Here is a 26,090-nt window from a genome sequence, read left to right on the forward strand (position 1 = left end):
AAGAAGCTGTGTAAAACAACAGTGAAATCTAGGGCATAAATCAATCTGGTCCAAGGAATCCTGCAGGCTGTAAAATGTAGTTTAATCAGAGTGCCATTTTTTTTGCTCAAATGATTTTAATTACTGGAATGCACAATTTTTTAAATATGCAAATAAAAAGTTTCAAAACCTGAAAAGAAAAAAAAAGAAAGTGAAGAGATAGAGAAGAAGCATTTATCACTCAAATAGATGTGAAAAGAAAGCCGGGATAGCAATACTATTTATATCAGACAAAACAGATTTTAAAACAAAGATTGTAACATAACACAAACAAGTACACTAAATAATCAATAAGGGGACAATCCAATAAGAAGATATAACAATTGTAGGGGCTCCTGGGTGGCTCAGTCGGTTAAGCGACCGACTTCGGCTCAGGTCATGATCTCATGGTCCGTGAGTTCGAGCCCCGTGTCAGGCTCTGTGCTGACAGCTCAGAGCCTGGGCCTGCTTCAGATTCTGTGCCTCCCTCTCTCTCTGACCCTCCCTCGTTCATGTTCTGTCTCTCTCTGTCTCAAAATAAATAAACATTACAAAAAAATTAAAAAAAAAAGAAGATATAACAATTGTAAATATTTAGGCACCCAACATAGAAGTACCCAAATACATAAAACAGTTAATAACAAACATAAAAAAGAAATAATTGATAGTAATTACATCAACAGACAGATCATCTAAACAGAAAATCAACAAGGAAACAATGGCTTTGAATGACACACTGGACCAGATGGACTTAACAGATATATTCATCCTAAAACAGCAGAACACACATTCTTTTCAAGTGACATGGAACATATTCCACAACAGATCACATATTACGCCATAAAACAGGTCTCCACAAATGCAAAAAGATCAAAGTCATCCCATGCATCTTTTCTGACCACAGTGTTATGAAATTAGAAATCAACCACAAGAAAAAAAATCTGGAAAGAACACAAATACATGCAGGTTAAATAACATGCTACTAAACAGTGAATAGGTCAAACAAGAAATCAAAGAGGAAATCAAAAACTACAGGGAGATAAATAAAAATGAAAACAAAATGATCCAAAATTTTTGGGATGAAGCAACAGAAGTTTATAAAGGGAAGTTTATAGGAATACAGACCTACCTGAAGAAAAATCTCAAATAAACAACCTAACCTTACACCTAAAGGAGCCAAAAAAGAACAACAAACAACACCCAAAACCAGTAGAAGAAAGGAAATAATAAAGGTTAGAGCAGAAATAAATGAAATAGAAACTAAAAAAACAAAACAAAACAAAAAAATGCACACACACACACACACACACACACACACACAAACAATAGAACAGTTCAATGAAACTAGGAGCTAGTTCTTTGAAAAGATCAATAAAACTGATAAACCTTTAGCCAGACTCCTAAGGAAAAAAAAAAAAAGAGTACTCAAACAAATTCAGAAATGAAAAAGGAGAAATGACAACCCAACACCACAGAACTACAAAGGATTAAGAGAATATTATGAAAAATCATATGCCAACAAGTTGGACAACCTAAAAGAAATGGATAAATTCATAGAAACCTGCACCTCCCAAAACTGAATCAGGAAGAAACAAAATTTGAACAGCCCAATTACCAGCAAACAAAATTGAATCAGTAATCAAAAAACTCCCAACAAACAAAGGTTCTGGACCAGATGGCTTCACGGGTGAATTCTACCAAACATTTAAAGAAGAGTTAATATCTATCCTTACCACCAACATCTATTCCAAAAAACAGAAGATGAAGGAAAATTTCCAAATTTGTTCTATGAGGTCTGCATTACCCTGATATCAAAACCAGATAAAGACATCACAAAAAAAGAGAAGTACAGGCTGATACCTCTGATGAATATAGATGCAAAAATCTTCAGCAAGATATTAGCAAACCCAATCCAACAACACAGTAAAAAATCATTTAGGATGCCTGGGTGGCTCAGCTAAGCGTCTGACTTCAGTTCAGGTCATGATCTTGAAGTTCGTGGGTTCAAGACCCACAATGGGCTCTGTGCCCACAGCTCGGAGCCTGGAGCCTGCTTCAGATTCTGTGCCTCCCTTTCTCTCTGCCCCTCCCCTGCTCGCACTCTGTCTCTCTCTCTCTCTCTCTCTCTCTCTCTCTCTCAAAAATAAATAAACATTAAAAAAAAAATCATTCACCATGTTCAAGTGGAATGTATTCCTGGGTTGCAAGGATGGTTCAATATTCGCAAATCAATCAACATGATACATCACATCAAAAAGAGAAAGGATAAAAACCATGCAATCATTTCAATAGATGCAGAAAAAGCAGAGAGAAATGACCGTAATCCCCAAGATGACATTTAACACCAGGCCAGGACAGTAACCATCATACAGAAAATGTAGCAGAGAGAGAGAGATTCTGTAAGGGAGAACTCCCAAGAAAAACCTGAGTCCTCAACAGAAACAAACAATGCAAAAAAAGAGAGCCAGGCAACTGGAAATACCAATAAAAACAAAACATCATGGATCACCTGTGAAGCCTCCAGTACAAATTAAACCAGGAAGACAATGTATTCCGAGGAATCAAATGGACTCCAAGTAAGAAACAGAATGGGTAAACATCTAAGAGATGATAAAAATATGCAGAGGGGCGCCTGGGTGGCGCAGTCGGTTAAGCGTCCGACTTCAGCCAGGTCACGATCTCGCGGTCCGTGAGTTCGAGCCCCGCGTCGGGCTCTGGGCTGATGGCTCAGAACCTGGAGCCTGTTTCCGATTCTGTGTCTCCCTCTCTCTCTCTGCCCCTCCCCTGTTCATGCTCTGTCTCTCTCTGTCCCAAAAATAAATAAACGTTGAAAAAAAAATTAAAAAAAAAAAAATATGCAGAAAGCATAAGTTACATCTAGCAAGGAAAAACATGAAAAGTAATTAGAAAACTAAAAAACAAAACCCAAGCTCACAGATACAGAGAACAGTCTGGTGGTTGCCAGGGTGGAAGTAGGAAGAGTGTGAAATGGATGAAGGGGCTCAACAGGTACAAATTTCTAGTTTATAAGATAAAGTAAGACATGGGATATAACACATAGCATAGTGATCATGGTTAATAATACAGTACTGCATGTTTGAAAGTTACCAAGATAGATCTCAAAAGTTCTCATCGTAAGAAAAAAAATCGTAACTATGTACAGTGACAAATGTTAACCAGACTTATTGTGATCATTTTCCAATACACACAAATGTCAAATCATTATGTTATATACCTGAAACTGATGTAATGTTACATGTAAATTATATCTCAATTATAAAAAAAACAGAAAGCAAGCAAGCTAAGACAGTAATACTTCTGCACTTGACTCTGTAACTAGGTACATGTATCTTGAATTTTTAAAATTCTCTAAGACACAATATAGAAGAGGTCACAGACTGAGTCCATGATTGCTTGAAAGAACACAGAGAAAAGTTCCATGAGGGGTAACTTTGGGTTCAAAACAAAGATGTTCTACCCCTTAAAGATGTTCAGAAATGAAACAAATGAGTTGAATACCACAAGACTCCGAGCAGAGATTAAATGGCTACCTATATGGGATGCGACAAAGGGATTCTTATACTGGGTGGAAGATTCACTACTCATTCAGCAAATGATCTAAGACTTTTCCAACTCTTCACTTCTATTTACAAAACAGGTTACATCAGGAGACAACAGCCCCTTTACATGTGAGAGCTATTCCTCAGGATAGAAAGTTTTACTTAAGAAATGACATGCGCAATAAGGAAAACTTTTACTTTTAGAATGCCCTATATAGATTTTGTCATATAATGTTATTTGCCTGATAAGTAGAAATAAACATTCATAATTACACTTCTAATAAAATTTTAAAATCAATAAAAGTATGTATTATAAAAACAACACAGCATCCAGTTATACTGAATTTCTTCTCTCTTACCAATCATAACCTACAGCAAAAGATGTTTCAATTACAGGAGCAATGAGTTTTGCAGCTGTCATGATGTATTTTTCTGCCATAGCTTTCCTGTATCAAAGAAACAAAAAAGTATTGTTTAGAAACATGGTATAGAGAGCTTGGATTTTTTTAAGTATAAACATTGTCTGTCAAAGCTAACATACCATCAAAGTCTACTAGATGGACAGCTACACTAGAAATCTGTCCATAAGTCAGGTTGACAACCATGGCTATGAAATGGGACTAGCAAGGCATGACTGCCTTCTGGACCAAATTTAACTTTTTTTTTTAATTAAAAAAAATTTTTTTGAATGTTTATTTATTTTTGAGAGAAAGAGAGACAGAGCATGAGCGGGGGAGGGGCAGAGAGGGAGACACAGAATCCGAAGCAGGCTCCAGGCTCTGAGCTGTCAGCACAGAGCCCGACGCAGGGTTCCAACTCATGAGCCGTGAGATCGTGACCTGAGCCGAAGTCGGACGCTCAACCGACTGAGCCACCCAGGCGCCCCAACTCTTTCTTTTTTTTCAGTGCATGCGACAAATCAAAAAGAAACACTGGAGGAGCACAAAGCTCTGCAGCTGAAGCTATATAACTGCACTGTCCATGGCCATGAAAGGAGAGGGTAAAAATGACCACTGAAGAAGAGTGTGTACGGTAAATGGTAAAACTGAATTACTACATGTCTCCAAAGATTTGTCTAATCTGTACCTTTCATATAAATGGAATAATAGATATACAGTCTTTTGTGACTGCCTCCTTTATTTATCATGTTTTCAGGGTTCGTGTTTATTGTAGCATGTATTGGTCCTTCATTTCTTTTTGTGGCCAAATAATATTCCATTATATGGATAGACTATATATTCTTTATCCATTTAACAGTTGTGGACATTGGGTTGTTTCTACTTTTTGGATATTATAAATGCTGCTTCTATGAACATTTGTGTGAAGTTACTGTGTGAATGTATGCTCTAATCACCTAAGAAGAGAAACTGTTGGGTTAAGTATGAGGAACTTTTGCTGAAGAACCTTTGCAGGAACTTCCAAACTGTTTTCCAAAGCGGCTGTAGCATTTTACATTCCTGCCACCAGCATGCAAGATTTCGATTTCTCCACATCCTCACCAACATGTGCTATTATCCGTCTTTTGATTAGTCATACAAGTGGGTATGAATTGGTACCTGGTTGAGGTTTTGAATTGCATTTTCCTAAGTATAGAAGTTAACACATCTTTTCAAGTGCTTACTGGGCATTTGCATACCTAGTTTGAAGAAATGTCTACTCAGATCCTTTGTATGTTTTTAACTGGGTTATTGGCCTTTTTATTATTGAGTTAGAAGAGTTCTTTTTATATTGGAGAAATAAGTCCCTTCTTGGATACATGGTTTGCAAAAATTTTCTCCCATTCAGTGGGCTTTCACTTTCTTGATGGTGTCCATTGAAGAACAAAAGTTTTAATTGTGATGAAGTCCAATTTACCTATTTTTTTTTCTTTTGGTGTGCTTTTGGTGTCGTATCTAAGAAGTCACTGCCTAACACAAGATCAATAATAATTACTTGTTTTTTCCTCACAGTTCTAGCTCTTATAGTTAGGTCTATGATCTATTTTAAAGTAATTTTTGTGTATGGTGTGAGAGAGGCACAACTTCATTCTCTCCCATGAGGATATTCAATTGTCCCAGCACCATTCGTTGAAAAGACTATCTTTTCCCCCATCGAATTGTCCTGGCACTTTTGTTAATTATAAATACAAGAGCTTATTTCTGGATTCTCAATTCTATCCTGATTTCTATGTCTATCTTTATGCTAACTAGCATAAAGTACTACCACGCTTGATTGGGGTAGCTTTGTAGTATAAGCCCTCCAACTTGGCTCTTCATTTTTCAACCTGTTCTGGCTAGTTTGGATCCGTTATATTTCCATATGAGTTTTAGGATCAACTTGTCACTTTCTAAAAACCAATGCTCGGATTTTGATATGGATTACACTGCATCTATAAAATAATTTGGGGAGGACTGACATCATAACATTAAGTGCCTCCCCACAAAAATGGGAGGTCTTCCCATTGACCTAGCATATCCTTCAACGATGTCGTATAGTTTTCAGAGTATAAACTTTACATCCCATTTGTTAATATTATTCCTAATTATTTTTTATGCTACTGTAAATGCAATGACAAGTTTAATTTTGGATACTTCACTGGTAGTATATAGTACATCAATATAGTATTGATGCTTATATTTTGATCTCTTACTCTGCAAGCTTGCTGAACCTACTAGCTGTAATTGTTTTTTAGTGGATTCTAAAATTTTATGTAGGATATTCCATGTATAAGATCATGTGGTCTCTAAACAGACATAGTTTTACTTTTCTTTCCAATCTGGATGTCTCTTACTTTTTTCTTGCCTAATTTCCATAGTTAGAACCCCTAGTGCAATGTTGAATAGAATTGGTAAGAGTGAATAATATCTTGTTTCTGTTTCCTTATCTTGTTTCTGATCTAAGGGGGAAAGCATTTAGTCTTTCACCATTAAATATTATGTCAAACTGTGGGTTCTTCATAAATGTCCTTTATCAGATTGAGGAACTTCCTTTCTACTTCTAGCCTCTTGAGGTTTTGTTTGTTTAGCATCAAAGTACACTAGATTTTATCAAAAACATTTTTAAAATTTATTTATTTAAATTCAAGTTAGTTAACATACCGTGTAGTATTGGTTTCAGGAGTAGAATTTAGTGATTCATCACTTACATACGACACCCAGTACTCATCCAAACAAGTGTCCTCCTTAATGCCCATCACCCATTTAGCCCAGCCCCCCCACCCACCCTCTAGCAACCCTCAGTTTGTTTTTAAGAGTCTCTAAAGGTTTGCCTCCTTCTGTGTTTTTTTTGTTTTTTTTTAAGTTTATTTCTTTTGAGAGAGCGAGAGAGCAAGAGCACATGCACAAGCAGGGGACGGGCAGCAAGAGGGAGGAGAGAATCCCAAGCAGGGATTCCCAATTAAGGGCTTGAACTCACAAGTCATGAGATCATAACCCGAGTGGAAATCAAGAGTCGGATGCTCAACCGACTGAGCCACCCAGGCGCTCCTCTGTTTTTATTTTTCCTTCCCTTCACCTATGTTTACCTGTTTTATTTCCTAAATTCCACACGAATGAAATCGTATTTGTCTTTCTCTGACTTATTTTGCTTGGCATAATACACTCTAGTTCCATCCACATTGCTGCAAATGGCAAGATTTCATTCTTTTTTATCTTCTTTACCCGTTCTTCAGTCGATAAACATTGGGTTCTTTCCATAATTTGGCTAATTGTTGATAGCACTGCTATAAACACTGGGGTGCAGGTGCCCGTTCAAATCAGCATTTCTGTATCCTTTAGATAAATGCCTAGTAGTGCAATTGCTACCCTAAGGGGCAGTTCTACTTCACATTTTTTTGAGGAACCTCCATACTGTTTTCCAGAGTGGCTGCACCAATTTGCATTCCCACCAACAGCACAAAAGTGTTCCCCTTTCTCTGCATCCTCACCAACATCTGTTATTTCCTGAGTTAATTTTAGCCATCTCACAGGTGTGAGGTGGCATCTCATTGGGGTTTTGATTTGTGTTTCCCTGATGATGAATGATCTTGAGTATCTTTTCATGTGTTTGTTAGCCATCTGGACGTCTTCTTTGGTAAAGTGTTCATTCATGTCTTTGGTTCATTTCTTGACAGGATTATTTGTTTTTTGGGTGTTGAGTTTGGTAAGTTCTTTACAGATTTTTGATACTAACCCTGTATCTGGTGTGTCTAATATCTTCTCCCATATTCTTGCTAATATCTTCTCCCATTCCGTCAGTTGCCTTTTAGTTTTGTTGGTTTCCTTCACTGTGCAGAAGCTTTTTTAACTTTTTAAAAATTTATTTGAAGAGAGAGAGAGTTTGTACACATGTGGAGGAGAGGCAGAGAGAAAGACAGAGAGAGAATCCCAAGCAGGCTCAGTGCTGTCAGCACAGCATCCGATGTAAGGCTTGATCTCACAACTGTGAGATCATGACCTGAGCAGAAACCAAGAGTCGGATGTTTAACTGAATGAGCCACCCAGGCGCCTCCAGAAGCTTATCTTGATGAGGTCCCAGTAGTTCATTTTCCCTCACCTCCAGAGACAGGTCTAGTAGAAGTTGCTGCAGCCAAAGTCAAAGAGGTTGTTGCCTTGTTTTCTCCTGTAGGATTTTGATGGTTTCCTGTCTCACATTTAGGTCTTTCATCCATTTTAAATTTATTTTTGTCTATGGTGCAAGAAAGTGGTCCAGATTCATTCTTCTGCAGGTCGCTGTCCAGTTTTCCCAACATCATTTGCTGAAGATACTCCACTGGATATTCTTTCCTGCTTTGTCAAAGATTAATTGGCCATACATTGTGGTCCACTTCTGGGTTCTCTATTCTGTTCCACTGACCTATATGCATCTGTTTTTGTGCCAGTACCATACTGTCTTGATGATTACAGGTTTGTAATGCAATTTGAAGTCCAGAATTGTGATGCCTCCAGTTTGCGTTTTCTTTTTCAACATAACTTTGGCTATTTGGTGTCTTTTTTGGTTCCATACAAATTTTAGGTTTGTTCTAGCTACGTGAAGAATGCTGGTGTTTCTGTGACAGGGATTGCACTGAATGTGTAGATTGCATTTGGTAGTATAGACAATTTAACAATATTTGTTCTTCCAATCCATGAGCATGGGATGTTTCTCCATTTCTTTGTGTCTTCTTTAATTTCTTATACAAGCTTTCTATAGTTTTTAGTGTGCAGATCTTTTACCTCTTTGGTTAGGTTTATTCCTAGGTATTCTATGGCTTTTGGTGCAATTGTAAATGGGATCAATTCCTTGGTTTCTCTTTCTGCTGCTTCATTATTGGTGTACAGAAATGCAACTGATTTTCGTACGTTGATTTTATATTCTGCAATTTTGCTGAATTCATGTCTCAATTCTAGGAGTCTTTTGGGTTTTCCACATAGAGTATCATGTCATCTGTCAAGAGTGAAAGTTTGACTTCTTTCTTGCCGATTTGTATACCTTTTCTTTTTGTTGTCTGATTGCCGAGGCTAGGACTTCCAGGACTATGTTGAACAACAGTGGTGACAGTGGACATCCTTGTTGTGTTCCTGACCTGAGGGGGGAAGCTATCAGTTCTTCCCTACTGAGGATATTATCTGAGGGTCTTTCATATACAGGCTTTAGAATGTTGAGATATATTCCTTCTATCACTACCTTCTTGAGGGTTTTTATCCAGAATGGATGCTGTATTTTGTCAAATGCTTTTTCTGCATCTACTGAGAGGATCATATGGTTCTTATCCTTTTATTAATGTGGTATATCACATTGATTGATTTGCAAATATTGAACCAGCCCTGTAGCCCAGGAATAAATCCCACTTGATCTTTTTCTTTGGTTTAAACTGAGATGATGATGTGGTTTTGTCCTCTATTCTATTGATATCCTTTATTATACTCATTGTTTTTTAGATCTGTTGTTTCTTTCTTTTTTTTTTTTTTTTTTGTCTTATTTTGGTATCAGGGGAATACTAGCCCCATAAAATGAACTATCTTCTCGAATAAACTGTATAGAACTGATGTTAATTCCTAGAACTCCCTAGTAAAACCATATGGGCCTGGAGATCTCTTTTTGGGGTGTTTCAAAATTACAAATTAAATCACATTAGGTGAGTTGTGGTCATTTATGTTTTTCCAGAGAGTGGTCCCATTCTGTCCAAGCTGTCAACTTTATGGGTACAGGGTTGCTTGTAGTATTCCCTTATTATCTTTTTTGATGTCTGCTAAGTCTGTAGAGATAGATCCTGTTTTGTTCCTGATACTGGTAATTTGTGTCTTCTCTATTTTTTGTCAGTTTTGCTGTAAGTTTCTCAATTTTATTGATCTATTCAAAGAATCAGCTCTGTGTTTCATTGATATTTCTTTTTTTCAATGTTAATGATTTCTGTTATTATTTCTTCCTTTGGCTGATTTTGCTTTTCTTTTTCTAGTTTATTAATCTGACAGCTTAGAGTATTAATTTAAGGCTTTTCCACTATCATTCTAATTGCTTTCCCTTATGTGTTGTTTTTCTTTGTCTTCTTTCAAGCCTTTTTATCTTTAATTTTCAGAAGTTTAATCATAATGTATCTTCACATGGATTTCCTTGGGTTTACTCTTTTTGGTATTAATCATTTTTTTGTATCGTATATTTCTCTCATCAAATTTGGGGAATTTTATCAGCCACTATTTCTTTAGCCCAATCTCTTTCTCCTCTCCATCCAAGACACAGATAATGCGAATGGCAGGTCTTTTGTTATAGTCCCAGATATCACTTAGGCTCTCTTCATTTCTGGTTTTTAGTCTATTTTCTCTCTGTTGTTCAGACTGGGTAATTTCCATTTTTCATCTTCCAGTTCACTGAATCTTTCCATTTCCCTTTTATTTTCCTGTGGAGCCCATCCACTAGGCTTTTTATTTGAATTATTGTATTTTTCAAAAAGTTAAAATTTTCCATTTGATGCTTCTTTATATTTGCAGAGACTTCTTTTCTGAGGGTTTTTACTTTTAAATTTGGTTTAAGCATGCTCATAGTTGCTTGCTGAAGCATTTGTATCACGTTTGCTTTGCCAGATAATTCTAACATCTTTGTCCTAATAATATTGGCATCTATTGATTAGATTTTTCATTCATTTGGTTTGAAATCATCCTACTTCCTTATGATGAGTGACTCTTGATCAAAACTTGGACATTACATGAAGCGCATGGGTGGCTCAGTCAGGTAAGTGTCCAACTTTGGCTCAAGTTACGATCTTGTGCTTTGTGAGTTCGAGCCCCACATCAGGCTCTCTGCTGTCAGTGCGAAGCCCGCTTCAGATCCTGTCTCTCTCTGCCTCTCCCCTACTCACACTCTCGGTCTCTCTCAAAAATTAAAACATTAAAAAAAAGCTTGGATATTTCTACATTATAATACTCTGAATTTTTATTTAAGTCTGTTTTAGCTGCTTTCTTGACACTGCTCTAGCAGGGGGAGAAGAGACACCACCTTATGAGTGCCAGATAATAGATGTCCAGGTTTCCCCACACGGCCTTTTTTGATACTCGAGGCAGGAAGAAGTCCTTGTTTCTGCTGGATGGGGTAGGAGTTCCTGCTTCTACCACGGTCCCTATTGACACCATAGTGGGGTGGCCTTGTGACCACTGAGTGATGATGAAAGTTTTGATTCTCCACCATTTTCTCCAATACCAGAGAGAGGGGAAGGAGTGCTTCATTACTCTGATGGAGTAGAATTCCAGGCTCCCCATGTGGTATCTGCTGAAACCAAAGACTGCTGGGACTCATTAAGGGTCTGTGGAGATTAAAGTCCTGGCTCCCTACTTGGTCTTTTGGGATATGGAGTGTCTCCTTACAGCCTTTTCAGAGTGGGAAGCCAGGCTCCCACTTGACTTTTGTTGGCAGGCACAGGAGTGGGGCCGTAGTTTGTGTGCGCAGTATTTGTCTAAAAGTTTTCAGTCTTGATAGACTATTCCTTTCCTTGTCCTCTGGCTAGAAAATTGGGCTTTTCTTGGGGCTTTTTGTTTGTTTTTAAAAATATACCCACTGATGTTTTCTGACTGGCAATTTCTTCACATACAAGTCTGGGAAAGATGAGGGGACTCACTGCCATGTTGTTCCTCAGGTCCCGAGGTCCTTTGCTGATCTGCCCTCTTCTCTCCACCTTTCTTCTTGTATTTGTTTTATACATAATTTCCAAGGTTTTCATTTGTATTTAGTGGGAATAACAGGGAAAACTATGTCTACTCATCTTCCCAGAAGAAGTCAGTTATTTTTAATGCTAAACTAATGTTTTAAGTTCGAGAGTGAGAGAGAGAGAGGGAGAGAGAGAGAGAATACATGTGTGAGAGGGGGAGGTGCAGAGAGAGGGAGAAAAAGACTTCCATGCAGCTGTACTGTCAGTGCAGAGCCTGATATGGAGCTCAATCTCAACAAACTGTGAGATCGTGACCTGAGCTGAAATCAGGAGTCGGACAGACGCTTAACCAACTGAGCCACCCAGGCACCCCTAAACTAATTTTTAAAGTTAAACTAATTTCTGGGGTGCCTGGGTGGCTCAGTCGGTTGAGTGTCCCACTTTGGCTCAGGTCATGATCTCACAGTTTGTGAGTTTGAGCCCCGCGTCGGACTCTGTGCTGACAGCTCAGAGCCTGGAGCCTGCTTCGGATTCTGTGTCTCCCTTTCTCTCTGCCCCTTAGCCTCCTCATGTTCTGTCTCTCTCTCTCTTAAAAATAAAATAAAAACATAAAAAAAAATTTTTAATTAAACTAATTTCTAAAAATTAAGGGCCTTCCACGCATATGATGAAATCTTATTCAGCCTTATAAAAGAAGGAAATCCTATCACATGCTACAACATGGAAGGACCTTGTAGACCTTGTAAGTGTACTAAAATTTCATTTACATGAGGAAAATAAAGCAAATTCATAGTAACAGAAAGGAGAACGGTGGGTGTTTGGTGGACCTGGAGAAATGTTGTTCAATGGGTAGAGATGCAGATTACGAAGATACAAAGAGTTCTGGGGTGAAATAAGTGAAGGGGATTAAGAGCACACTTATCGTGGTGAGCACTGAGGAATGTACAGGATTGTTGAATCGCTATATTGTATACCTGAAACTAATATAACATTAATTACACTGGAATTACAAATAAATAAATAAAAATAATTTAAAAAATTAAAAAATAGATTTAGCATATGACCCAATACCTACACACACGAGTTCTGAAGACTGGTTATAAAACGTGAATGCATTTAACACTACCAAACCATGAAGTCTTTCTTATGCATCATGATTAAGATGGTAAATTTTGGGGCGCCTGGGTGGCGCAGTCGGTTAAGCGTCCGACTTCAGCCAGGTCGCGATCTCGCGGTCCGTGAGTTCGAGCCCCGTGTCGGGCTCTGGGCTGATGGCTCAGAGCCTGGAGCCTGTTTCCGATTCTGTGTCTCCCTCTCTCTCTGCCCCTCGCCCGTTCATGCTCTGTCTCTCTCTGTCCCAAAAATAAATAAAAAACGTTGAAAAAAAAATTAAAAAAAAAAAAAAAAAAGATGGTAAATTTTATGCTATGTGTATTTTACCACAATTTAAAAAATTAAAGGCTCTCTATTGTGTGATATACTTCTAATATACCTGTTGCATGTTCAATACATATTAGAACTTTCAAACCATAGTTGGCAGAGTCTAGGTACCATACTGGAGGAAGGAAGAAAAAAGTACAATTTTGTCTTTGGGAGTTGAAATTTAATTGGGAAGCTGGACAAAAATACATAAAGATACAATTTTTTAAAGAAAGGTAGTATAAACAAAGTTGCAACATTGCACCAAATGCAGAGGAGAAGTGAATTACAAGAAAATAGTAAGAGTAACTGGGTAAGAATAACTGGGGTCGGCCTGAGGACTGTGATTACTTAGGAGAAAAGAGAATCTAATAATGTACAGAATTGGTGAAACAATAGCACTATTTAATATACTGAATATAACAAGTCTTGAGAGAAATAATCAGAATGTATATTTAACTCATAAAAATTAAACCTATGTTACTAAAGTGTGCAAAATATTACCGTTCACGTTCCATTTGCCTTAGATGATCATTTTTTATAGCTTCAATTACTAAGTTAGTATGTGGATCATCCTGGGAAAATAAAATTGGGAAAAAAGTGATTAATTCAGAAACAAATACTGAGAACTTGGATTTCTTTTTTTTTTTTTTTTAATTTTTTTTTAATGTGTATTCATTTTTGAGAGACAGAGAGAGACAGACCATGAGCGGGGAAGGGGCAAGAGAAAGAGGGAGACACAGAATCCTAAGCAGGCTCCAGGCTCCGAGCTATCAGCACAAGCCCGAGGCGGGGCTTGAACTCACGAACCGTGAGATCATGACCCGAGCCGAAGTCGGACATGAGCCACCCAGGTGCCCCTAAGAGCTGAACCGACTGAGCCACCCAGGTGCCCCTAAGAGCTTGGATTTCTAATCAAACACACCACTAAGTTAGTTAGTAGAGTAAATTAATCTTTCTAAACTGTTTTCCCTTATGTAAAGTAGAACTTTTCTTATTCCTGATTATGTATCACATTCTCCTTGAACTAACAGATTCTGAGCAGCTGATAAAAGGTCAGGCCGGATAGAACAGGACCAAGTACACAGAAGCTGTGCGATATTATAAATTCTAAACTCAAATGTAAATGATTTAATGATCATCAAATTACTTAGTAATCCATATCTCTACTCTTTATTAAAAATAGATTTTTTCACAACATAAATTTCTTCTCAATAAAAACAATATATATAATTAATGTTTACATAGCACATGCTATGTTCCAGGTACTGTTTTAAGCATTTCACTTGCATTATCTCACTTAATCCTCACAACCCTATAAAGTAGGTTATTATAAATTTCTATATTGTATATAAAGAACTGAGGCATAAGAAGAGTTAAGTATTGTATGGTGCAGCCAACAGCTAGGCGGTAATACCCTTACAATCTATTAACAAATCTATTAATTCAATTTATGAAATTGGCATTATTCTCTTATTTTTGATCTATAAATACAGGCAATTTCATACTGTTTGGTTTAATAGAAAATAATATGGCAGCATACCAATAATTTATATGTAAAACTCTGGAAAATATTTTAAAAACATTAAGAAAAATCACCTCACTCCCTGGAAACTACTGTTTCTATTTTGGTGTATTTCCTTTCAGTTTGTGTTCATGTATGGGTGTGTGCATATCTTTTTTTTTCATTTGGTTTTTCACTTAACATTATATAATATTTCCTCAGGTCTTTGAAAATATGAATTTTTTATTATGCTCTACCCTATGCATAAGGATAAGGAACTACTTCTTTTCATTTGTGATATATTTAGTATAGTTTGAGCTTCCTCTGTTCATAAATGACTGAAAAAAAATAGTAAAAAAACCAAGGATTTAGGGGTTCCTTGGTCAAGATATTATACTTAAGGAATGACACGTAATCATATTTTTGTAAGATTTTCCCTTTTTTCAATAAAATTGTAAAGTAAGTAGGGGCGCCTGGGTGGCGCAGTCGGTTGGGCGTCCGACTTCAGCCAGGTCACGATCTCGCGGTCCGTGAGTTTGAGCCCCGCGTCGGGCTCTGGGCTGATGGCTCAGAGCCTGGAGCCTGTTTCCGATTCTGTGTCTCCCTCTCTCTCTGCCCCTCCCCCGTTCATGCTCTGTCTCTCTCTGTCCCAAAAATAAATAAACGTTGAAAAAAAAAATTTTTTTTAATAAAAAAAAAAATAAAATTGTAAAGTCAGTTTTAACCATAATCTCTAGCCCTATTTCAACAGAGTCCCATTCTCAACCATTTAAGTAACAAATGAAACTGGTAAAAGCACATTAATTAAATTTGATTAATTAAAACACATTAATATAGGGCTAGGAGAAACCTAAAAAGTCATCCATCTAACTCTCATTTCTGGAAACAGAAAAGCACGGACAACTAACAGCTAGCTACACAGCAGTTATCTTCATACTCACACTTGGTGAGATATATTTATCATCTTCATCAATTTCTAATGGAACCGCAATCAATTTTTGGAACGCCTTCTTCATTTTGTCTCGATCTCCAACAGCAAAGTAACTAAGAATCAGGTTGAAGCCTGCCTTCAGATTTGGTGCCAGACTCATTATGTGCTCAAATGAATTAATGGCATCTGAATATTGACCAGTTTTAATAAATGTAACACCAATGTTCTGCATGATTTTAATCCTAAAGAAAAAGAAACATGGATGAGTTTAAAAGTCCAATGTGTTTAGTACAGTAGTCAAGACACTCCACAGATAGTATCCTTTTCTTTCCCGCTTTTGCTCTGTTTTGTTAAAGCTTTACTGAAGTTTAACTTACCTAAGTTCACTTGTTTTAACTATACAATTCAGTGATTGCTGCTATATCTACACAGCTGTGAATATATTAACTCATCTCCATTATCCTAAAAAGAGAATCTGTGCTCATTAGCAGCCACTCCCCATTCTCACTTCCTGCCCTAGGCAATCATTAACCTACTTTCTCTCTCTCTGGAATTGCCTTTTCTAAACATTGCATATAAATGGGGGTCATATAATATACAGTATTTTATACCTGGCTTCTTTTAATTACCACAATCTTTTGAAGGTTCCTCCATTCTTAGCATCTATCAGTTCTCCATTCCTTTTATATTTGCAAATAGTATTCCATAATATGAATACACCACATTTTATACACCCATTGCCTACTTGGCAGACATTTGACTGTTTCCACTTTTGGGCTATTAGGAATAATGCTATGAACATTCACATACAATCCTTTGTAACAGCATGTTTTCATTTCTCTTGGATATATACCTGGAAGTTGAATTACTGGTCCACTGGTAAATTTGTGTTCAACTTTTTAAGAAATTCCATACTTATTTTCCAAACTGGCTGTACTATTTTATATACCCCAATGTATGAGGTTTCCAATTTCTCTACATCCTCTTCAAAGGGATGTAGATGGGATTATGAATGTAATCCCATCTTATTTCTAACTACTCCTCAACATAATATCTCTGTTTCAACTAAATTCATTTATTCTGATCAGATCATGAATACTGTTATTTCCTTGACTCTTCTCGATTTTCCCTTTGTCTGGAATATTACCCTTTTTCTCTTCCTCACTTAAATAACCTGTCACAAGTACACCTTTCTTGAGCGCTCTTGTTCTTACCATCAGTTCCTTAACTTAGTTACTACAGCACCTCTTGATTATTGATAATTAAGCACTTGACATAAGCTATCCTACAATGCTCAAAGTCTTGGGCTCACCTGTGTTAAAAGTGCCTAAGGGCATTGTGTCCTAGAAGCTAGATATTTCCCAATGATAATGATGCACTGTTCAGAAACAAATAATCATTAAAGGTGGCATTTACAAATAAATTAACTTTCACAGAGGAACTGTACTAAGCGCCTAGGGACAATTATGACCGGTAAATATCCTGAAAACTTGCTATGTTCTCAAGGTTATTACCAGACCATAAGGTAATTTACTGTTTCTGCTCTTGAAATATGGTAGGAATAGAATATATCTCAGCTTCCTCCTCCTATCCCCTCTTCTAAGATTCAAATGCAATCTCTTCCTTTCATTGTTTCATTTGCAATCTACAGCAAAATATACGGTGGTCTTAATTTCTAGCCTTTTAGAAATTAAAACATTCTAAAGTCTGTTATATTCTAAAGCAGTGTTTTGATTCTGTGTTGGCAGTGACTTATTTGCTGCTAATGGCCTGCTGGGTTACCCACTGTATAGGCCAATTAGCTCAGTTTTATTTCAGTTGATTACATATTATATCTTTAACCTTTAACTTGTCATTACACAAATGTGTGCAAGTAGTCAGAAGGGGAATAGACCAAAATACTACAGATACAACATAAATCTAACACCTCACATGTACAAACACCTCAAAATATTCAACCCACTGACAACAGGTCATTAGAGTTATCTTCTTTCTGAAAATAACACTTAAATTTCACCAAGTCATCACTACGGAAACTTACCTCATTTCTTTATGGACGCTTGGAATTTGATCTAGTGCCATTCGGTAGAATTTAATGGCTTTGGAATAATTTCTTTGCTTTAAATAAATATTTCCCATATTCACTTTCAGTCTTCCTAATTAAAAAAATAATGAATATATAATATTCTATTTTCTTAATTTTTTCTCTATTTAAGATGACCTTAATTCATGTTCTTTGAAGTTTTTCTCAAGTTATGAAGCTTCAGACACTACCTAAAATTCTCACTTTAAAATAGTTACACTATTTTCGTATACCTACACACCAATCTTCTGTGAGGAAATGGAACTTAAGACAGATGGAGCCCTGAAAATATGGCTGGAGAACAAGTGATTTACATTGTAAAACTGGAATTGTGTTATTTTGTAAAAAATGGGATTTTAAAATTAAACTCACTAATGCCACACACATTTTAATATATTAAAGAAAATGATATTCTGATATTCTGATAACTTTAATACAACTACCAAAAAATCACACATATATGCTACTAAACTATAGTCTCTGATAAATTTATAAGTGAAAGCATGTTTGATGGGATTGCCCTGGCTCATTCCACCTGTGATGACAGAATATATTTTTTGTTTACTATTAGGCAATCTATCTCATACCAACTGTATTCCTTCATTTGTATTTATGTAGATTATGTAGATTTTCATATAAGTAGTATCTTTAAGTAGGACACTTCTTTATAAACACAAATTTGTTTAGAGCATAGATTATATAAGGAAACATAAAGTGGGGAAATGTAAATTAACACTACAAAAAAACTGTATTTGGGGTGCCTGACTGGCTCAGTCAGTGCAGCACATGACTTTTGATCTTGAGGTTGTGAGTTTGAGCCCCATGCTGGGTGCAGAAATTACTTCGACAAACTCAAAAGAAAAAGAACTATATTTATTGGGCAAACTGACTATACACACCCACCTGCATTGCTAAACATCTTATTTTTCACTATAACTTGGTATGTATTTAGTGCTTCAGCATACATTTCATTCGCTGAATATTGACTGGCCAAGTTGAAAAGAACCTAAGGAAAAAAACAAGGCAAAAAGACACATAATGACCATTTTAGGCCCTTTTGCCTATAATCTTTTAAGAGATTAACATCCTATACCTAACAAAACTAGATGCCTATATCAAGATACTCCACTAGTGAGGAAGTAAAGCATACAGAGAAATATCTTGCATTCCAAATGAACGAGAACATTAAGATAAGCATAGCTGTCCTCCAAACTGCACCTTAATTTTCTAAGTATTCTTTCTAATTTAGGTAGTATTTGCCATCCATTAATCTCAGGAAGACCTACAAAGAATAAACATGTATTGTTAATGTTGCTGGTAATAAAGGGAATAAGCAAGGTATTGAGCCAAATTTTCTTCGTAAATAAAAATTAAACATTATGTGGAAATATCTTAAACCTTTGTTTGTGCACTTCTTTATATGCAAAACTGTAAAAAGTATTTCTCTGTATGCCAAATTATAATTTAAGTCACTAAGTTATACAAAATTATTTTCCCACAGGTAAAAAAAATCACTAGAAATTACTCCCCCATCTAAAGATTTCATGAAATTTAAAAATATTAGCTATCAAGAACGAACATCTAAAAATTCTTACTCAGTTTCAAATGTCCTTTTTTTTCATATGTTTGGCAAATGAACATTTTTCCCACTAAAAATACACCCTTTTAAAACAGTGGTATAAACATCAAGGAAGTCTTTTAAGAATTAAAAAAATCTTGGGGCACCTGGGTGGCTCAGTCAGTTAAGCATCTGACTTCGGCTCAGGTCATGATCTCACGGTTCGTGGGTTCGAGCCCCGCGTCGGGCTCTGTGCTGACAGCCCAGAGTCTGGAGCTTGCTTCAGATTCTGTGTCTCCCTCTCTCTCTCTCTCTCTCTCTCTGCCCCTCCCCATTCACATTCTCTCTCTCTCTCGCTCTCTCTCAAAAAATAAACATTAAAAAAAATTTTTTTTTAATCTTGTAAGAAATTAGTTTTTGTTCTTTTTCACTACCCTCACAGAACATTGTATTATTTGCCTAGTTGGAAGTTCTTAAGAATCATAGACCAAAAGTCCACATTAAAATCTCATTAAAATAACCACACAAAATACAGAGCATAAATATTAGCAATCTTCCAGAAATAGAGTCATTGGGTGGTAAGCCTGTGGGTACTAAGTTACTAAAAACAACTAATTAACTAAATAAATAAAAAAAAAGATCTCTGCACAAACCTAAGGCAAGAGTAAGAGTGCCTCATGAACTTTATAAAGATTATTATTAATCTAACTCTGGGCACCTGAGGTCCAATAAGATTTAAAACACAGGGGAAAAAAAAACCTAAAGACAAAAGGAAAAAGACTTTTGGAATCTACAAATCCGAGCCAAAATAATTTCACTCAATAGGTATTTCTCATACTTACTGAGTAAGTTAAATCCAAATTGATATTTTCTGGAGCTGTAACTTGTTCTCGTTGTCTCACCAAGATTCTCTCCTTTCTTCCTGCATCTTTTGCCTTTTCTAAGGCCTGAAATCAAGTTTATACTTTGTCAATTCCTTTAAGCATTCATTATGAGTATTTTATGCATTTGGGAGGTATCTGCACGAAACTGGGATTCCCAGGAGGCCCTGCTGTACTCTTTTGAAAACAAAAGAACCCAGAGTATTTGTTTAAAGTGGAGCTCACCATAATAAAAATGTCATGTATCTTCCCTTCTGCCCTCAAAAGAAGTATGTGACAGATAAAATGGAGAGTTTATTAGCCCCAAGTCAAGTTTCTTTATCACCATCCCTTCTACCACCATTTAGATTTGACAACCTATTTCCTTCCTTTTCCCTCCCAATCCTGAAACTTTGGGTATTTTAATTCCATCTCATGCAACAGAATAAATGCTACTCAATATTACAACAGATGCTTAGTCTGGCTTTTATATCCTGCTCAGAATGCTAAGAACCTTTTGTTAATTTCCCCTAGAGACAACCACAGACAGATTAACTCACCGTGGGATTTTATTTTAGAGCTAGATAAAAAAGTACCGGTTCTATGAGCAATAAAAACAGCTTTTATATGAATAATTCTTTCTAATGGTATTCATTAATCTAATAACTAAGTCACAGAAATTACATTTATATAGTATGACAATCAAAGTAATGAGAACAAAGCAAATTAAGAGAAAGTATTTAATTTTTAAAAAACACAAAAAAACAGAGTTAGAATTCTGCAAAGCAAACTATGATTTTGCAGCAGTTTACATAGGAAAAAATATTTTAGGGTAGTGAGGCTTTAAATAAGAAAACAGCCCTCAGTACTGCATGTGGACCGTGGTAGCTACGCCTTTCGGCAGGCTGAGTCTAATCCAACAGTCCATCAGGCAGCCAATTTCAATCAATTGATCCATTAGAATTTGGTTTCCTATTGAAATGACCAATATCACAAATTACAAAATCAATCAACTATTTCTGACATCAGAGCTTATGTATGAAGCAGTTGCCTACGTTTTCAAAATAACTGCTTCAGTAAAAACTCTAAGCCAGTCAACAGCAAGACAAACATGTTTATCTGTTCGGGTATCCCCCGCTTTTCAAAAGGTTGCACGACGCCATTCTGCTTTAACAAAAGACCTACATTAGTACCTGTTTTCGCTAACTAAAAGAAACCTGAAGAGGCTTTTGGCTTTTACGAAAAAAAGAAGTGAAGCAACGTCCGTTTCGCACCAAACCCTTCAGAGGCAATACAGACCCCCAGCAGCGAGAGTAGCCCCCCCACGCTCCCTTCAGGAAGCTACCCTGGGCATCTCAGCATCAAGCCACCAGAGCTCTGACCTGTCTGTGAGCATCTGTGTTTGACCTTGATTTAGTCTGTGCATCGGTTGGCAAGATGTGTCCTAAGGTATCAGAAAAGCCTAAGAGAGGTTAGTTTTGGGGCCTGGGAAAGTTCAAACCATTTTCAGTGTAAATTAATGGCAATCGCTTCCTTGATGCCATTTCGACTTATGAAAGGTTTCGCTCTACTTTCGGATAGTGGGGGAAACCTGTACATGTGCTTGTATTTGTGCATATATAAAAGTACACACACATACATACGCACACTTCATCATCTCGAGTCCTAGGAGTTTATGAACTTACCAATTTTAAGTCTCCACAACTGTTGGCAATACAGCTTTCTTCTACCAATTCATTTACTTTCTTCTCTAATTGTCTAATCTTTTCTTCTGGACTATTAAAGAAAAAGCAGGTGTACTTTGATTCATTCAAGCACTAATAATATATACTAAAATTTAACGTACTTATAACAATGTCCATTTTGCGCTTTTATAAGAATAGGTCACAGATAAGATAAATGTATAAATAGCGTTAAAAAGCAAATGAACAGTTTTTAGTAATTTATATAATGATAACAGCAAAAATAACATATTTTAGTTAATAAAAATACACACTGAGCACAGTAATTAGTAATTTAACACTAAACCAGATGCTTTTCCCTAATTATGTCATTTAATCCTCACAATAACATTTGATATAAATACTATCATTATTCTCATTTTACTGAGAAGGAAACTGAGGTTTAGAAAGTTAAGTATTATGTCCAAAATCACACCGCTAGTTTATAGAGCTAGGATTTAAACCCAAATAAGGTCATTCAAAGGCCCATGAGATTACAGTATCATCCCTAAAAGAAAGTGGATCCTTTCTTCAGATCCTATGACAAATGAAAACTTTATCTTAAGGTGAGGAAAACTGAAGCCCCCATAAAAGAGATGATCATGATGATTATTGACTACTACCAGATAGGAATTCTAGAGAATATTTCCAACAATGGGAAGAAGTTTAAAAATCCTGACTCCACTGTAGCAAACACAGTACTCCCAAATAATTTCAAAAATAACACTAATGTCATTTTGCTACCACGGTCATCCAGCAAAATATCACAATACTCTGAAAGCACATTAGTACCTAAATAAAATTTTACTATGAATATTTCCAAATACACGGTAGTTCACTTAATTCTCTACAAATGGACTTTAAAAAAAATACAGGAATCAGTTTAATAATATAGCTTTGTCTATAGAATCATATTCTTTGGTGGAATCTGACTATAAATTCAGTCAGGTAAGGGCGCCTGGGTGGCTCACTTGCTTAAGTGTCTGACTCAGGTCATGATCTCACAATCTGTGAGTTTGAACAACACGTCAGGCTCTGTGCTGACAGCTCAGAGCCTGTGCCTGCTTCAGATTCTGTGTGTCTCTCTCTCACTCTGCCTCTCCCCTCACACTCTGTCTCTCTCAAGAATAAACGAACATTAAAAAAATTAAAAATAAAAATAAATTTAGTCAGGTAGGATACAAATTTTATTAGTTTACTAAAAATCTACAAAATTCGGAGCAATGAGCATAAGAGATGTGGTTTTATAAAGGTTACAACGAAGTACAGAACTCTGTTATCTATTCCGAAACACTCTTAATAAATGTCTAATAAATGTTGCTTATAGATTATAAGCCTAAAATATGAAAATAAAAATTTAAAGTGAAAAACCTGTAAGAGAACTATATGAAGACACTAAAAGTAACTACTCTGTCCTATTAAATGCCAGTAAAATGAACTCTACATGCACGCTGCTAGATACCTACTCACACCAGAACCTACCACCAGTCTACCTCCTTGCATACAGGATCTCAGCTAGTCAACAAGAGGCTCATTCTCTTACCAAATGTTTGGTTCAGTCATGTGCACGTGATGCATTTCTGACCAGTGAGAAATGAAGACAGGTTTACTTGGGGTTGGGGACTCCCGGGAAGATTTTCTTTGCTTTTTAAAAGGGATCCAAGACTGGGAACTTTCTGACTCTAGGCATTATGAACTACATGTAGATTTTGAACTCTCGGGGCTCTTGAGGCATGATAGGACGGGCAAGCTCTTGAAAACGGCCAAGGGAATCACACAGAAGCTGAACCAGGCGTGATGTTACTGAGCAGTGAAATTAACCATACCTAGAAATGCCCTTCCTCCAGACTTCCTATTACACACTAAACCTTCTTATTGTGTGTGTATTTTTCTGATACGTATTCTGTTGTTGGCAGCTGAAAGGATCCTAAATGACCTGCTATTTGAATAAACTAACATACTTTTATTAGCAAACATGTTGTTATTAACTAGGATATAAAGTGAACATATTTTCTGTAGAGGCTCCTTGTTAGTGAAAAAGAGAAATTGTGTAATTTATTCAACAGCCCAAATACGGAGTTTAAGAGCTACGATTATGGGCTGCTTCCATATCTTGGTTGTTAAAAACAATGCTGCCATAAACATAGGGGTGCTTCTGACAAGAATTTTTAAAATAACTGAGAATTATGTATTTGGAAAATAAAAATTAAAAATATGCAACAACAACAATAAAACAACAGCATAACGATTTACATACCTATCTTCATTTTTGGCTTCCAAAGGAGGAGCAGGGCCCCTTGACTGACCAAGGGGGTCAAATGCAGAGCCTGAGACACAATTCAAGAGTTCATAGTGAACTTGTGACACAGCGTAATTGAAGAAAACATAAAAACTTGCACAAGTTATTTAATCTACCTATTTATTAAATGCTTTAAGTTACCTATTTATTAAATGGCCAGGACATTTTATTATGCCTATGTAAGTATTTTATGTATCAAGAAATTGGCGAGATTTTTTATATACATAAAACTATGTGAATAAAATGTGAAAACAAAAGTGAGCAAACTCTTGTCAGTGTTCACTTCTCCCCTACAGTAATCTATCCTCTTGTGAGCTCTAAATTATCAATCCTGTGAGTAATGACTTGCTATTGGGTTCTTAATTTTCTTTGTTGGTATACTATACATTAATTTTTTCATAATAATTTCATTTTTAAATTATGACTTAACTTACATCTTTAAGCACTGTTTTCACCTACAATTTTTTAACTGAGCTCTAACTTGTATACACTTTTTTAGTTTTTAAAACTAAAAACTAAAAGTATACTAAAAGTATACACTTTTTAGTTTTTAAAAAAATGCACATATTTTAATGTACAATTCAGTACATTTTGACAAATCCCAGGCCAGTAAAACCACTCTTCCAATTAAGATGCAGAACATTTTCATTACCCCTTTCCTTTCTTAATGGTACCTAAAGAATGACACACCTTACAATCAACGGTATGTCAGGTTTCCTTTAAAACAGTAATAACATTTACACATAGAAAATAACAAAGTGAAAATACCTGAAAAAAATGATTAGAAGAGATAATATAACAAACCTCTTACAGCTGCTTTGGTAAAACCAGCTGCTCTCACTGCTGTCATTGGTCTAGTAACTCCATCCTTGAAAGAAAAAGTCATTTAAAAAGTATTCTTAAATAAGATTTACCTCTTATTTGTAGTTCTGCACAAGCACATACATTAGTCTTAATTTTTAACAGATTTTTTCATTACTACCTGCTTATTCCTCACCTCTGCCTATCCATGTCAGTCCTGTCTCTATTTTGCCTTTCCTCTACAACATTTCAATTCCTTGCTTTAACTGGGCTTACTCCTAGTTTGAAAAGAAATACTCATGGATTTTTATGTAGGATCTCATGTAAGTTATACAGGTTATCAGCTGGCTACTCCTCTACTTTTGTTGGCCTCCTATATGCCTATGAGAGAAATTTCAGGAATTGTTGTAAGTGATAGCATAGGAAAAATGGGACCCAGAGTTACCACACAAGCCAATTATCAGTCCTATGTCCACTCCCCAGTGGGATTTCATTTGAGACCTGAGTAAAGCCAAAGAGATTTTACCTCCAAAGATTTTGAATAGGCCAACCTTCAGCCCATAATTTAAAGAATCCGGGTCATTATGTAAGAAACACTTTCTTTAACATTTTAAAATAATGTAATAAAAAAAGTTGGTAATAATATTCTAAGTCACAAGAGAGGCCCAAAATGAGCAAGCACATGACAGAGATACCTGAATAGCCCCTGTCATTGGTCTTCCCATCGATGATGCCAGGGATGTCTTGGACTAGCAAACAGAAAACTAAATTAAAATGGTTCCAAAAAATATCTACATTTAATTTTATAAAAACCAAGTTATAAAAGTTTCCTTCATAACTTTTTTTCCTCATTCTATTGGCAAGTAAACTTAATTTTTTCCATTTATAACCTGAAGATACAAGATTAAACAATAAAAGTCTAAAACAAGCTTCCGTGAAGCACAACCCTCAGCCTGAAATACAGCTACACCCCACTGGTCTGCACACTGTCTACGGCGGCTTCCGCACTACAAACACAGAGGCTGGTAATTGCAATAGGGCCTATCTGACCCGCAAAGCCTAAATTGCCTGGCTCTTCACGGAAAAGGTTTGCAGTCTCCTGTTCTAAAACACCACCAAAAAAAATCAAATTTATGAGTAATACATGCTTAGGCTGATTAATAAGAGCATGTTTCATTTGACACACACTTACATTATGTGTGTGACTGCTTTCCTTATTCATCTAAAGGAACAGTATAAAGTCAAGTTTCCTGGACCTCTAG

General features: G+C 36.3%; 1 protein-coding gene across 15 annotated transcripts in view; it reads right to left on the reverse strand.

Moving 5' to 3' along the window:
* The window catches only part of IFT88 (intraflagellar transport 88), a 159,700-nt gene that overhangs the window by 80,295 nt on the left and 53,315 nt on the right, over nucleotides 1-26,090 (reverse strand). For 12 of the 15 annotated variants that reach the window (XM_086715283.1, XM_086715322.1, XM_086715288.1 and 9 more), the window contains 10 exons: nucleotides 25,524-25,577; nucleotides 24,832-24,895; nucleotides 23,986-24,055; nucleotides 21,693-21,783; nucleotides 19,990-20,094; nucleotides 18,493-18,595; nucleotides 17,548-17,662; nucleotides 15,517-15,748; nucleotides 13,576-13,646; nucleotides 3,938-4,024 (listed from right to left, as the gene is read on the reverse strand). In XM_086715283.1, the coding sequence (XP_086571409.1) occupies nucleotides 3,938-4,024; nucleotides 13,576-13,646; nucleotides 15,517-15,748; nucleotides 17,548-17,662; nucleotides 18,493-18,595; nucleotides 19,990-20,094; nucleotides 21,693-21,783; nucleotides 23,986-24,055; nucleotides 24,832-24,895; nucleotides 25,524-25,577 (992 nt within the window). The remainder of the gene's footprint in view (nucleotides 1-3,937; nucleotides 4,025-13,575; nucleotides 13,647-15,516; nucleotides 15,749-17,547; nucleotides 17,663-18,492; nucleotides 18,596-19,989; nucleotides 20,095-21,692; nucleotides 21,784-23,985; nucleotides 24,056-24,831; nucleotides 24,896-25,523; nucleotides 25,578-26,090) is intronic. The other 3 variants (XM_086715307.1, XM_086715298.1, XM_086715300.1) reach the window with 1 other exon arrangement.

Source organism: Puma concolor, chromosome A1, assembly GCF_028749965.1.
Source record: "Puma concolor isolate L17-30 chromosome A1, mPumCon1.1.hap2, whole genome shotgun sequence".
In the NCBI taxonomy this organism is placed as follows: Eukaryota; Metazoa; Chordata; class Mammalia; order Carnivora; family Felidae; genus Puma; species Puma concolor.